This window comes from Corapipo altera, unplaced genomic scaffold, assembly GCF_003945725.1.
Source record: "Corapipo altera isolate COAL_440 unplaced genomic scaffold, ASM394572v1 65, whole genome shotgun sequence".
Classification (NCBI taxonomy): Eukaryota; Metazoa; Chordata; class Aves; order Passeriformes; family Pipridae; genus Corapipo; species Corapipo altera.
Genome location: NW_020884891.1, coordinates 83,593 through 98,081, shown reverse-complemented (window position 1 = coordinate 98,081; position 14,489 = coordinate 83,593). Strand labels below are relative to the sequence as shown.

Sequence of the window (14,489 nt, the reverse complement as noted above, 5' to 3'; positions counted from 1 at the left end):
AACCACATGGATATAACGGAGAGATGATCTAACACTTCTAACATCAGGCGTTTCTACTGAGAGGTATTTCATTGGCTTCATTTTTCATTTACACTATTTAAATTTTGCTTCGGAATTTTTTTTTTTTTTTTTTTAGAACCCAGAACTTAGTGCATTTCATTTTAAAAAAATTAGAATAATTTATACCCTTCTCTTTTCATTGCAAAAAAATACAGCCCAAGGTATAAACACTTCACGAATGACGGACGCTTCACTTATTTCACGACGTGCTGAACGGCGATTTAGACATTGATCAACCAAAGAACTTTGGCAACTTGCACAAAAATATGTCCTTAACTCAGAAGTGCTGATAAAACTCGCTTTAATGAGGCCTTTATTAAGAACTGGGAAGAAGGAGGAGTGTAAGTGGGTGCTGCGGAGGTCGGCGTGTTCCTAAACCATCCCGCTCTGGATCTGTATGTGGAATGGGTAGGGCTGGTAGAACACGGGGGGCTGTCCGTGAGCAATGTAGTAGTTGCTGAAGTTTCTGTCACTGATATATGGAGCAGGCTGGTAATAGCACGTCACGTTGGCCGCGTTGGGGATGATGTTCTGCTCTCCCAGTACTTTCAAAGCCAGGATTGTGATCATGTTCAGAGTCTGCCGCCGCTCATGCCCCATGAGGCAGACCGTGCTCTTGTTCACCACCCCACGCAGGGTCATCAGGTAGTCGTACTTGCTCTTCTCCTCCCCGATGAAGTGGTTGCGCAGATAGGACTCGATTTTCCTTTGCTGCTCGGCAACATCTGGAAAATCAATGAAGAACCTGGAGCACATGTAACGTTCCAGAGACTTAATTTCAGCCTCATCTGCCGGCTTAAAGTCACGGACCAGGAGGTTGCTGTACTTCAGGAGGCCACCTCCTCGGATCTCCTCGGGGTTCCTGGTGGAGATCAGTTTGTACTTCAGGTGGTCCATGGCCTCGTTGAAGTCCCCGTACATGCTCTCAGCGATGACGGTGGGGTGACAGTCCTCTGCCAGTGGGCAGTCTGAGGCTCTGTACACCGCCAGGATGGAGTCCAGGATGATCTGGAAGGAGTCCACACTGAACTCGAACTGCCGCCGGAGCGAGCTGACAAACTTCAACTCCACGTTCTTGCCGCTGTTGTTGGACAGCGAGATGAGACTCCAGCGGTCGTGGTCGGTGGAGACTTTGACCATCTTCTGCACATACACATCTTTCATGGTCTGAGCCGTGATTTTTTGCTTATTAACACATTTTGGCAAGAGGTCCAATAGGCAATTAAGGACTGCTTCCTTAACAATCTGGAACTCCAACTCACTGGGAAGTTCCACCCCAAAAATGATGTCTAGGTCCTTGTAGCTGGTTCCATTCTGCTTGACCAGGATGTGACTCGCTGTGGAGCCGTTCAGGCGGATGTCTCGGACATGGATCTGCTTCTCAATGAGCTGGTCCTTCACCATATGAATGATATCCTTCGGCTTTACATCCAGGGTTGGAAAGTTTCCTCTCCCATGGATAGGTATGGGCTCAGCTAAAACCTGATCCAGGATTTTAATCTGATCCCAGGTGAGACAACTGAATCTGTGGTCTAAGTCCTCCTCAGTCATTGTGATGTCAGTGAGCTAAACAGGGAGAAAGAAAAATTAGGGACAAATGTTAGAACTTCCTGAAATACCAGAGAGACAGACATTTCACTTGGTTGTACTAAACTTGTCTCTTCCTTCCTTGGCAGCAACTGCAAACCAGTTCATTTTCCAGTGACACAATCCCAGTTAATAGTCTGAGTCAACCACTGCACTTGTCGCAGTCTTTTAATTGAATTTTAATGCACCCAGGTTTTAATCCTGCTGAGAAGCCATCACGTTATTGTATAACCCATGACTCAAAGCAAATGCAGCAAACTATCCAGACTCAACTGAAAACTACTCAAAGGTTAATAACAGCAAATACTTGGTGGTTCTAATGAAACTCCAAATAAATTTCACTGTGAAGAGCTAAAATGAGCAAATTTGTTCTTTCTGTTCTGTCTAGAAATCTTCCTTTATCCTCAGTGATTTGAATATTTCAAATCACTGAAAGAGCAGGAAGTTTTCGTGAAAAGCAGGAGGGAGGAACACCCTCATTGTTTATCCAGTGAGGGCCTTGGATGAACTTTGGTCTCTATGGATCATCTATACACACATATCCTTTAATATCAATTGTTGTGGTTTAGGAACCTGATCATTGTTAAGCTGTTTCCACTGTGTTCCTGAGGCAAAAAAATTTCCTTCTAAGCCATCAACTTATGTTAATGTATTAACATTAGTTCCTACATTAATGTACCAATGGTGCAAGTTATGGTTTGCAGAACCAGCAAGAAAACCCCTTCCAGTCTTGTGGAGAAAGAATTTCTCAAGGAAGTCTGTAAAGAAGCACCTGTAGAATACATAGGGGAAAGCTCTGACTTGTTTAAAATGATATTTGGACTTCATAGCCTCACATCTAGCAATGAGATGTGACACTCAGGTGGTGCCCAGGTGGGATCTGAACCAGCTCAGTGAGTCACCAAGCGGGTGGAAAAAGTGTCTTTGGGAATCTGCCAACACTGAGAACCTACTACTGAAACACCAGCAATGTCTCTGCAGGCAGATGGCTCAAACAGATTCTTTCAGCCAAACCTCAAGAATACAAATGAAATAAAATTCTACTGAGTAATAATAACACCACTGAAAAGTCTACACTGTTGTTTCTTCATCAGCAGTGATTACATATGTACGTTGTCATGTATTTTCCTTCCCTCGCCTTCGGATTCCACATTCTGGAATATTTTAGTAATTTCAAGCAACTTGTGAACTGACAAATGGCTTGGGAATATGACAGAGCTATATTTCACATACTTCTGCTATAATTTCATCTCGCAGCAAACTGATCAGGAGCATACGGAGTTCCAGGCACCTTTCTGGCCTCGTTACAAAGAACGGAACCAACCAGATGTTTGAAGTTGAATGAATGTTTTACAAGTTGGCTGAAGCAGGACTTAAGTTGGGAATTTAATTGACAGTGTGAAGGTCTTAGAATCAGACCCACATAGCTCCTGGCACTGTGTATGTAGTGTATAACTCCACATGCATAATATGCAAACACATGTATGTTTGCACATGTACTCTGGAATATGGACATTACCGCAGGAATTTAGAGAACATGACCTTTTGAACCAAAAAGGAGAGAAATTGTCATCCATAGTACTGCCAATTTTATGATTTCACCATTAAATATCTACTACAACTCCACGCTTATTCCTTTAAAACTATTACCATGAAAAACCTGTACCCATCCTTCAGAGCCTTTTCCACATCCCTCAACAACAAGTTAATCCTGGAAAACAGCTGTTACAGAAAGCCACAGTGAATTTTGGAAACAGGACAACCCAGGGTGGAGCAAGAAGAATGTAAGGAGAGTTTTTTGTATAAATGTTTTTGCTGCCCTGTTGTCTCTGTGTCATTCATAGAATCATTAAATTGTTAAGGTTGGAAAAGACTTCCAAGATCATGAAATCCAACCTTTTATAATTCAGATTATGGCAGATCTACCAGAAAACTTATAGCTGCCAGAAATGCTGCCCAAGCAGTTTTTTATTATGAGATTTGTCTGATATTGCAAAACTTTGATCTTTCTGAGGTTAATGTTGTGATGTAAAAGAAAGGGTGCAGAGAAGGGAATGTTGAAATTCAATCCCCTCTTTTAGCAGAGGAACCCTCTTCAAATACTTGGGAAGTCAGAAGGTGGAAGTATCCCTAAATAAGCTTAGAAATCCCTTCTTTATTGCTACATGGTTTTAGTTATTTCAGATGTTACTGCAACATACTGGCATTTTAAATTGACAGAAAAATTGTCAGTAAATCTCTCTTTTGTGTTGAAGAGACGAACCTCAAAATGTCATTTCTCTAAAGTGATTCCTGGAGAATCTGGGGAGGCTTTGGGAGTTCAGAGTTTCAACATTAATGTTTTACGATAAATACTAAGAATTCTGTGCTGAAACAACACCTTCAATTTGACAAGTGAGGAAAACGTCCTGGGAAAAACAGGAATTAAGTTTTCAAGTATGTAATTAATTTGCAGCTAAACATTAATAAACTTGATTGTAATTATTATTATTTACTAATTTGCTTCCAGCTTGCAACTCTGCACTTTTCTAGAAGGGTTTTCTCTTGTTCTTTTCCTCAACCTTGTCTGGCAACAAGAACAATTTCCAGGTAATTTTATACTCATTGGGAACCTGATTTCTCAAAGCAGTGGCAAATTTACTTACTGAGGTGCTCAGGCCAACGTCAGGAGTTATTATTAATGTAAGTAACCTCAGTTACAATAAATCAGTAGCAATATTGAGACTAAAATGAGTTAAAGTATTGTGTGAAACAAAAAGGGAACTCACTGCATGTCACCACAGCAGCTGGATGAAGCCAAACACAAGCAAATGCTGGGTTGGTTAGTGGGAAAAGAGGATGGAAAATCACTTTATTCTTTGGAAACTGGTGATGGTTGGAATGGAGGATCATCCATTTACAAGGGCAGATAGCAATAGGATGGGGGGGTGGTTTTAAACTAAAGAAGGGTTGATTTAGATTAGATTAGGGAGAAATTCTTCCCTGTGAGGGTGGTGAGGCCCTGGCACAGGTTGCCCAGAGAAGCTGTGGCTGCCCCATCCCTGCAAGTGTCCAAGGCCAGGTTGAACGGGGTTTGGAGCACCCTGGGATAGCAGAAGTGGAAGCAGATGATCTTTAAGGTCCTTTCAACCCAACCCATCCTGAGATTCCATGATCCCTGGAGGCAGAAAAACCTCCCTGCCCCTCTATCAGAACCAGCATTGATCATTTAGGGTCACCCTACATGTGACACAGACTTCAAGAGCTTTCACTCAGCAGCACCCTCAATCCCAGCCTTCCCTGACTCTTCCCTGGTGCTCCCTGCCAAAGAATTCATTTTCTGTAACTTCTTCCATGTGAATACCCAAAAGCATTTCATGTGTTCCACATTCAGCGTTTTCTTGCCTTAAAGTCAGTCCATGGGCAAATGGAGGCTGCACAAACATCAGTGAAACTCAAAAGAGGGTGTTTTTTAGCTCACTTCATCAATATTTGTAATTTATTGGGACTGTCTCCTAGTGATTTTTCTTAGTTTTTTGTTTATGGGATTTAAAATGTTACTATAAACTGTCTGATTTAAGATCTCTACCAGACAAAGCAACGAGGAAAAGTCATTTTCAAGGTGTTTTCTTTTACATACACTGGCCAGAGAAGCACAGAATAAGATGGATCAGACCCAGTCAAGTTTTGTGATATAGTATCCTTATTATAAGGTTAGAAAAATATTTCCCTCTTTCAAGTTCCAGCTTGTCCTTGAGTGGTCACCTTGAGCTGATGAAGTGGTCACAATGTGGAAAAACGTTTAGATACTGTGGGACCATTAAACACAGTTTTATTAACTTTTATTATTTATTTTAATATTGAAGTGAGAGGCTCTAGTTTTCTTTGTGGACCCAAACAACTCCGAGTTTGGGATAAAATGACGCTGAAAGGTTTTGTTAACCACATCTTAGCACTGTGCCATGGATCAGCTCCATTAAAAAAAATGAAAGCAGATCTGGCTTTACATCTGAATGAAGAAAATCTGCCACACTAATGACAGCTTTCATGTTCCCCACGACTTTCAGAGAAACAGATACTTACAGTCTAGAGAACAGTCTCATCAAATTTAGCTCATATTTTTCCCATAAACTGTTTAGATTCTCTTTTTATATACTCCCTAATGTTGCTTCAGTGTGTTTTCAAAGGCTTTGCCATGTGCTGGAGTTCTCAAGCAGAATCCAGCTGAGAGGGTTTTTGTGCAGCTGTGGTAGCTCCATCCTCTTCCCTTTGATCTGCTCCCCTGTTTTCCTGTTTTCCAGCAAAGATTGGGAATGCTTGACTGCTCTAATTCTCTTTACTTTGCACTTGAAATTGGTTGCACGAGGACCTTTTACAGAATAATGGAATCACTGAGGTTGGAAAAGACCTCAGAGATCATTGAGTCCCACCTGTGACCAATCCCCACCTTGTCAAGTCAACCAGAGGTGGTCCTTGGACACTTACAGGGTGCTCCCTCCCTGGGCAGCCCTTCCAATGCCTGACCACTCCTTCCAGGAAGAAATTCCTCCTGGAATTTCAGGTCCAACCTGACCCTCTCCTGGTGCAGTTTGAGGCTGTTTCCTCTCGTCCTGTCTCTTGTTACCCAGGAGCAAAGGCTTAAAAAGAGATGAAGCAAAATGTCTTGCCCTGGTGGCCTTGTTTTCGGGGATTACTCCAGAAACACTCCCAGAAATTCTGCCATTGTCCCCTCAATGCCTGCACTGATTTTCCTGCACACGCATTACATGCATCACTAATGACTCCCATGATCTCTTGCTAAAGCTTCCCTTAAATTCAGAGCTGCATTTCTCTGTTAAGCCGGGCATTTGGAAGTATTTTACTCACTCACTTAAGGACTGCAGCTGGCATAAGCTCCGGAGGCAGGAATGTCAAACGGGGAAGGAGTTCCAGTCGTAATTTAAATGCGTACGAGACAAGTAGAAGCAGTAAAGCATCTGGAGAACCTAAATGGGGAAATATTTAAACTGATTTGACAGTGTTTTTCACCAGTTTTTCCTTCCATTACTGTTAATGCATGTGGGAAGGTGGTGTTTGTTTATCCTGTTATCACGAGATAACGCATGAGTTGCCATCAGTTTTCAGTACAGTTGCCATCGAGTTACCCTGAAATAACAAATAATAACTCAGGGCCAGATGCTCCTCTCTGGTGAGATAAGGCTGCAAGGTGGGCAAAATGTACTTAAAAGCAGTTTGCTTGGACCGTGCCACAGAATATCACCTTGAGGGGCAGAAAAGGTGAGCAGAAGAAGAGACGTTGCCAACAAAAATAAGCTCTAACTTTTCCCCAACCCATGGAACAGGGACAATGGCTTTAAGGAAAAAAAGACAGATTTAGATTGGATATTGGGAAGGATTGGATATTGGAAAGAGGGTGGTGAGGCCCTGGCACAGGTTGCCAATCCCTGGGGGTGTCCAAGGCCAGGTTGGAGCAACGTGGTCTAGTGGAAGGAGTCCCTGCCCATGGAATGAGGTGGTCTTTAAGGTCCCTTCCAACCCAGACCATCCTGTGATCCCGTGTTTCCACGAGAATCAGCAGAGGCATGTACCAGGCTCCAACACCCCTTCTCCCAGCTGGGAATGATGTGCAGAGCCCAACCCTGCAGCACAATGCTGGGAAAAGGAACCGAGGAGCCAACACCTGGAATGTTACAGGATATGGGCTCGATGAGCTGGGAGTTCTCAGGAGGGACAAATTGAGGAGTTTAATTCAGGCAAGCAGTATGAATACATAATCCATATTATCTCATCCTGCACATTTGGGGGTTTTGGATGACAGATTTTCCCTCATGACTCATGGTACAGTCATTCTGAGCTGGATGGGGATCCCCTCACAGGGCAACATTTTCAAGGGTAGATATTTTATGATTTACATCAATTCCCACAACACACAATGTTCCTTCTTACATGGCCTCCATGTCCAAACAAACCAAGGCCTCTAAGTAACATAGGATGAAGCACAATCTTCTCAGTTGCTCTAAAATACTTTAATAACTTAAAAAAAAATAGGCCTCATATGCAATATTTGGTCTATTTGGGGCTGTGGCCATTGCTGAGAAGTTACTGATTTAGGTAAAGGTTATTTGTACTACCAGATACATACCGTGGACTGACTCCTGGGTAATATTTCCAGAAAGAATGCAAAATCCCACGGACTTACTGTGGCAGGAGGACTGGAAGTGTGTATTCCAGCGGAGTTAATAGGATGAGTCACTGGATCATTTGGTAAAAATATGAATTGTCATCTTGTCACTGACAGAAACACGAAGCTCCCCGGGAAAGCTGCAGGAAATAAAACCCAACAAACAATAACATTCATTTTGAGATCAATGTTAACTACCAGTCACCTGCTGTACATAATAAATGATGCATTACAGCCTGGAAGTCCTGCAGGAATAACAACAGCCTTTCAAGTTGGGAATGATAAGGTAAAAGCAGTGGAAAGGCACCAAAGTGCTTATAAAGACTCTGGGTTTCAGGTCCTGCTTAATCCTCTGCAAGGATATTAACAGACTTGTAATTTTCTCTATGGGATTTTGAGTGAGAATTCAATATTATTAATAGACATGCAAATTAGCAGGGATGTAGTGGAATCATTTAAAAAATAGAATGAATAACAACCCAGCAAAATGAAATACTATGAGTTGTGTAGAAGCTTTATATTGCTTCTATAAGAGCAGATGACAGGAAGATCTTGTTTCAGAGGTTGTTTGTTCATTTACAGTAAGCCCAGGATCCCTGTTGCTGGAATTTCCACATTCCAGTGGCCTGTTGACTGTCTATGCTGAAATTAAATATATTTCTAAATATTCCTGTGCTATCATAAAGGCACTTCTTTATATTTGTTTCTCATTTCAAAGACATGCTGACATGTCTTTGGAGATCTTTTAGGCTTTCCTTCAAAGATCTCCCATTCCAGACCCCATCCTGCAAAGTCCACAATACCCACACAAGGTTTCTGGACTATCCCAAGCAGGGCCCTGTCCACTCTATAGTTTGATATCCATGTGAATTTACTCCTTGTTGATGAGTTGCGTTCCACAATCTCAGCTTTTATGCTGCAAGCATGTATGGTTCTGACTAAAGGTAACTTTGCAAGCAAGATCTGAGTGTAAATATCTGCATAATCTGCAGGAAAAGCTGGAATTATAGCCCAAGGAGGTATGCACTGTGTTAATAATTTTATTCAGAGTAAGATGGATTTTCCCTCCATGCTACAGCAGGCAGATTTTTATCCCTGAAAATGCCATTTTGCTGCTGCCAGAAGCACAGTACTTGCTCTGCTCACTCTGTGGGGACCTGGCTGCTGTACTAGAGCCTGTCTGCAGCTTTCATTTGCTTTCCAACTCCTCATGGGCTATTAATTGGATGAATACGTGTTCCCTGAACTTGCTCCTCAAATCCATGCAGTGATGGCTCATATTTGCAGCTGGGAATAAAGGGTTAAGTCTGGCAAGGGCTGAGCTTTAGTCAGCCTGAGAGTGAGAGCCCAGTTAGGCCTTCAATGCCAAAGAAAAGAGGTTCTGGGCTACTTAGATAAAAGTCTCAGCATGTGGAGTCTGGAAAAGTCAGACAAATCAGTCACTTTACAACAAAACACAAAATACAAAATTCTTTTTAACGATGAAATATTGTTATTTCTTTCTGTGCAAGGGGGGAAGGTTTAATGGATAGATGATATCCATTAATGGATATATCACCATGATGGAACAGATTAACTCTAGAACAGAATTAATGGCTTCCTCTGGTGATATTTAGGGGGAGAAAAGAGAGACCTTTATGGCTTTTTTTTTGTAGAAGAAGAGCCATTATTATATAATATGTTCATAGAAGCAGCAGCTGAGACTGATGGACTGCTTTGGCTGCTGGGACTTTTTTCCCAACTGCTGCCTTTTATTGGCTCCGTCATCCCGGGGAAAAGCGCATCATTCCCTTATTCTACACTCGTGGTTCCCAGGCTTTTTCCAACTGAAGGAAAAACAAAAATAAAAATTACTCTGTCAACAATTGTGTTTCAAAGATAGTATTTTCCTGTGCCTGAATTTGAGATGTGAATTGTGACATGTGACAACAAACTCATTTCCAGGCTTTTTTCCCCTCGTGCCTAACGAGCAGAGGACTCTCCTGAGATCCAGCAGGGGCTGGGAGATGACATGTGGCTCTGAGGTTTTCCCTCCCTGCCACAAGCACTGCCTGGGAGCACATTCCCAGCCTTTGGGTGTCCCCACTCCCAGCTACCACCATAAGGAATATCAACCCTCAAACCGCTCAAGTGCCCACACCTCAGTGAGCACGGAGGTTGCTCCAACACCTCATCAGCTGACCCAGAGCATTCCAAGGTGATTCCCCCCAAACTGGCAGGAATGAGAGCCAAGGATCCAAGAGATCCTTGCCTCCCTCCCTCTCTGCCTGCTTCCCCAAGCAGCACATGATTGCTCTGCTCAGCTCCTCAGACTAATCCCAACATCTGTTTACTCACTCGAGATCCCAGTGACTCAATCCAAAGCTCACTTATCAAAAACTCTCATTATTATGACTAAACTGCAGCAAAAGCAGGCAAGGTAAAGAATGGAACAATCCTCCTTTCCCATCTATTAACCACCTTCATAATCATCTCTGCTCTTCAGATGTCAGAGGAAGAGGGATAAGCAATGCCACATGCCATCACAGCCCCGATTCTGGGCTCAGTCAGGGGATAAAGGGCATTACAAAGTCAAGGCTCTCCTCAGAAACTCTCCAGAGCCATCCTCCCCTCATCTACACCAAAGGACAACCATCTGATGGCCCCAAGAACCCGCCTTGTGGGACAGCCTTGGTCACTGAACCACGAGAGGACACCTCCAGGATCGCATTTACGTGTGTTTTGAGAGGGTTCCAACACAACACACACGGCAAATTGCATGGATTCCTCTTTTTTCACAGATCATACCCAAAAAAGCTTTGCTGGAAGCTGCATTCAGCTCCTTCAATCGATGCAATGCCTTTTTTCCCCCTCTCTGAATCAGTGCTGAGCCATTGGAGTATCAAGGGTGGGTTCTGATTGTTCATACAGTAATAGAATGGATTTGGAAAGTTTTCAATGGGAGGACCCAGAAAACTGAGACAAATGGAACTGGTGTTCCATGAAGGCCTCTCTGCATCACCCCTGCTCTGCTCTGCATATCTTAGAAAAGTGTTTGCTATTAGACAATTATCCTGTTCCTCTCCAGAAGTATTTTCATTTTATGGCACAAGCCATGAGCTCTGGGCACAGACTCCAGGTTGATTTATTAAGCATTTTGAGATCCCTTCAAATAAAGGCTCTTCCCCACTGCTACAGCAAGTGGGGAGTTTAAATTAAGTTGGAAAAAACTTCTGGAGCAGGCTGGGCTGGCACTGCCACAGGAATGTGTCTCCCAATTTACTCAAAGATTACTATGTCTTCCACTGTTTATTGATATTACTACTTGTGTTTATAATGTTAATACAGAATTCGTATTTTTATGAATTAATTTCCATACTTATATTAGAAAGTTATTCTCTGACTACACAATGCAGCAGTGGGGTTTCATTTTATAGCTGTTTTCCCAATTTTATGAGTTACACTGTAAAAGTGGGGAAAAAGAAATGAATTATTCATTATCTTCAAAGTACTCGCTGTACAAGAGTTTACTCTTAATTCTGCCTCAGTAAGAGCCAGGATTCCCCTAGAAAATATTTTTTTTTGATAACTGACATGTTTTCTAGAGTTTGCAGATTAAAAAAATCTGCATAACTAGTCAAACTAGATCAGCAGAAATGATTGTGGCTGCAGCACCAGCACTGCTACTCTTTGGTGGGGAAGGCAGCACAAAATGTCTCTGTTGACATTATTAGTAAAGCACAGAGAGGAGATAAAGCAATGATTAAACCAAAGGAAGAGGCTGGGGCCCTGCAGCAAAGCTGTGTATTCGTGACTTTTCCATCACTATCAATAATTCATAATGACCATCATGCGCATGACGGCACCAAGTTTGGGAGAAGGACTGAGTCAAGCTCTCCCCAAATGTGCAAAAACATCCAACGTGACACCGGCTGTCAAGGCGACAGGACCTGCTCGCTAAGCAAAGACCCAGCAGGAAGGGTAATGGAGAAGAAAATCAGCTGATGTTGACATAAATCAACATCTGCTGTACCCATTTGTGGTGGTTCACGGAGGAAAACCCTCCTTTTGGTAATAAGTGCTGAAAGAAACAGTTTTTAGGGCCACAAAAATATCCTGGCTAGAAAAGAACTGAAAGGATGGTTTATCTGTGAGCAATTCTGCAACACGAAGAAACCATGTTCAGTATTATGCTCAAATTTTGCAGCTCTCAGTGTTCTCCCTTTCTGGACCACACTAATTTTGGGAAATAGGTACGTTGTTGATTCCCTGTGGCATCTCAGATTCTGTGCTGATGCTTTGAATAATTATTTTTGCATGAAAATCATGGTGGTAAAAGGGAAAAGCCAGATTGTAACTTTCAAAATACTTCTTTTTAAAAAATATTTGAAACCCAAGGGCATAAATTCATAGAATCATGGAATGGTGTGAGTTGGAAAGGACCTTAAAGCCCATCAAGTCCTACCCCCTGCCATGGGCAAGGATACCTTCCACTAGCCCAGGCTGCTCCAAGCCCCGTCCAACCTGGCCTTGGACACTTCCAGGCATGAGGCAGCCACAGCTTCTCTGGGCAACCTGTGCCAGTGTCAGGAATTGCTTTGGCATAAATGAGAGCAGAACTGGCCTGGTCTGTTCATGGCTGAGCTTCTGACTTCTGTAAGATAAACCTGAGCTCATTTCCACTCCACGTGGACCATCCCTCACTCTGCATTACCTATAGTTTGGTGGTGAAATTTGATTTGGAATTTGCCTCCAAATCTTGTAGCTGTTCATTGACCTTCACCCATTAAAAACAATGGGTTAAACAGAGACATGTAAGATATATATGACATGCAAGACATATCTATGTCTTATATCCATAAGACAAGGTCTACCCCCATATGCAGATGACCATCAGGCTACTGGGAACTCAACACTGTCAATAACCTCAGGGTGACCCACCAAGGGCTCCCCAACATGAACAAAAGAGGCAAAGCAGAGCACAAGGTACCAACATTTCACTCTTTGCCACGGCTGAGCACTGATGGCTCAGCCCAAGCCCATCCTGGAGTCTGATCATCAGAGCCCAGAACCAGGAAGGCCACGAAACCGCTCCGGATTAGGAGTGTTTTGAAAACACAGGTAGAATTTCATTCCTTCGAGCAGCATTAATTAATGAATGAATTTCCACTGCCAGCCTAAATGCTGCTTAATTGACTCTCCAAAATAACTCAGTCTCAATGTGTCTTTCAAGGAACTTGGTCTACTTATGTCTCCCTGATTTATAGTGGGTTCATAAATTACCAGACTCCACAGTGTCAGCAGCTACTCCCGAACCTGAGCTGCTGATACACCCAGGGGCAGGAATTTAGGGTCAGGCCTTTGCTCACAAGGGTCAACGGCAGACATCTCTCTTTGTGGCAGCTGGATCATTACGGAGCACACAGGAGCTGTATTTCTAACGCCTAATGAGGCAATAAAACTAAATTTACTGTAAAGTTATGCCCAGGATGCACAGCTGGGCAGGGATGGTGTGCAGGCAACACTACCCAGGGGTCAAAGGTCTGCAGCACTGCAAATTAAAGGAGTTATTACTGTTCTCTTTGAACTGAGCTATGGGAATGCAAGAGGGATAAGGCATAAGGAATAGAAGGCATAATGCAGGCAAATACTCCCACTTCACACATCGAGCCCTTATTCCTGACTCCTGGATGCTGCAGGCACGGCACACGGAGGATGAAAGGACACAAGGGATTGTTTTTGTATTTCTGAATGGGACAGACACATCTGACTCTAGTTTAGGGAGAACCCAAGAGCACGAAGCGTGGGAGAGTCCCTGCTCTCCGTCACTTTCATTTATTATTCATTGCTCGGCCTTTAGCGGAGAATTGAACACATCCCCATTCATACCCACCTTGCTGCTTTTTATGGGAGCCACGGACAGACTGTCCCTGTTAACGCAGCACATGGAACACAACGTGTGTGAGCCTGCAGAGCCAGCCCTCCTCTTTGAGAGGGAACAATAAATATCATTAAAGATTTGCAGTGGCTTAACAGATGTTTCAGAGATGCCTGTGGGAGAAGGCAGGGAGCACAGGAGAGTGATTCCTGCGTGGGAAGACACAGAATTCCAGCCCTGAGTTGCACTGCACACAGGCACTTCCTAATAGTTTGGGGCAGAGAATCCCAGCTTGCTGTCGCTGTCGCTGTCACCTCCAGGCTGTGACCTCCCCAAAAACACAGATGGTCCTTGCTGAACACCTACAAAAGGCCTAAGCTACCTAAGCTGTCATCTTCTACATGGGGTGACAGAGCTTCCACCAGCGAACAGGGAATACCACACTCCTACTACTCCTACTATGGATGTGGTGAGGCAGGGCTTGCCCAAATCCAGGGAGTTTTTGGGATTCGTGCAAAGGAACAGCCTAGCGAGACAGAACTCACGTGCAGCGAGACACAGACACACACACACACCCCGCGGCACCGCCGGTTCGCCAAACCGCCCTTTTTTGTTAAGTTTACCCCCGAAGTTTGTGAGGAAAACGCCTTACGGGGAGAGGAGAAAGGCCCGAGCCGAGCGCTCCGGGGCTCGCCAAGTTTTCTAACCGAGACCAACCGCTCCCGCAACGGCCCCGCCCGCCCTGGCCCCGCAGCTCCGGGGGCACCGCGGGCACCGCGACCCCGCCCGGGGGGACCCGCGGGGACGGGGGGGAACACTCACCGT

The 14,489-nt window shown here is 43.8% G+C and overlaps 1 protein-coding gene across 6 annotated transcripts in view; it reads right to left on the bottom strand.

Annotated features, from left to right (window-relative positions):
• Positions 1-344: 344 nt before the first annotated feature.
• The window catches only part of TENT5D (terminal nucleotidyltransferase 5D), a 16,052-nt gene continuing 1,907 nt past the window's right edge, over positions 345-14,489 (bottom strand). For 2 of the 6 annotated variants that reach the window (XM_027645453.1, XM_027645457.1), the window contains exons 2-4: positions 7,826-7,947; positions 6,497-6,611; positions 345-1,626 (exon numbers count right to left, since the gene is read on the bottom strand). In XM_027645453.1, the coding sequence (XP_027501254.1) occupies positions 433-1,611 (1,179 nt within the window). In that variant the 5' untranslated portion in view covers positions 1,612-1,626; positions 6,497-6,611; positions 7,826-7,947 and the 3' untranslated portion in view covers positions 345-432. Of the gene's footprint in view, positions 1,627-6,492; positions 6,612-7,768; positions 7,948-13,679; positions 13,705-14,316; positions 14,389-14,489 lie in introns of those variants that run through there. The other 4 variants (XM_027645454.1, XM_027645458.1, XM_027645456.1 and 1 more) reach the window with 4 other exon arrangements.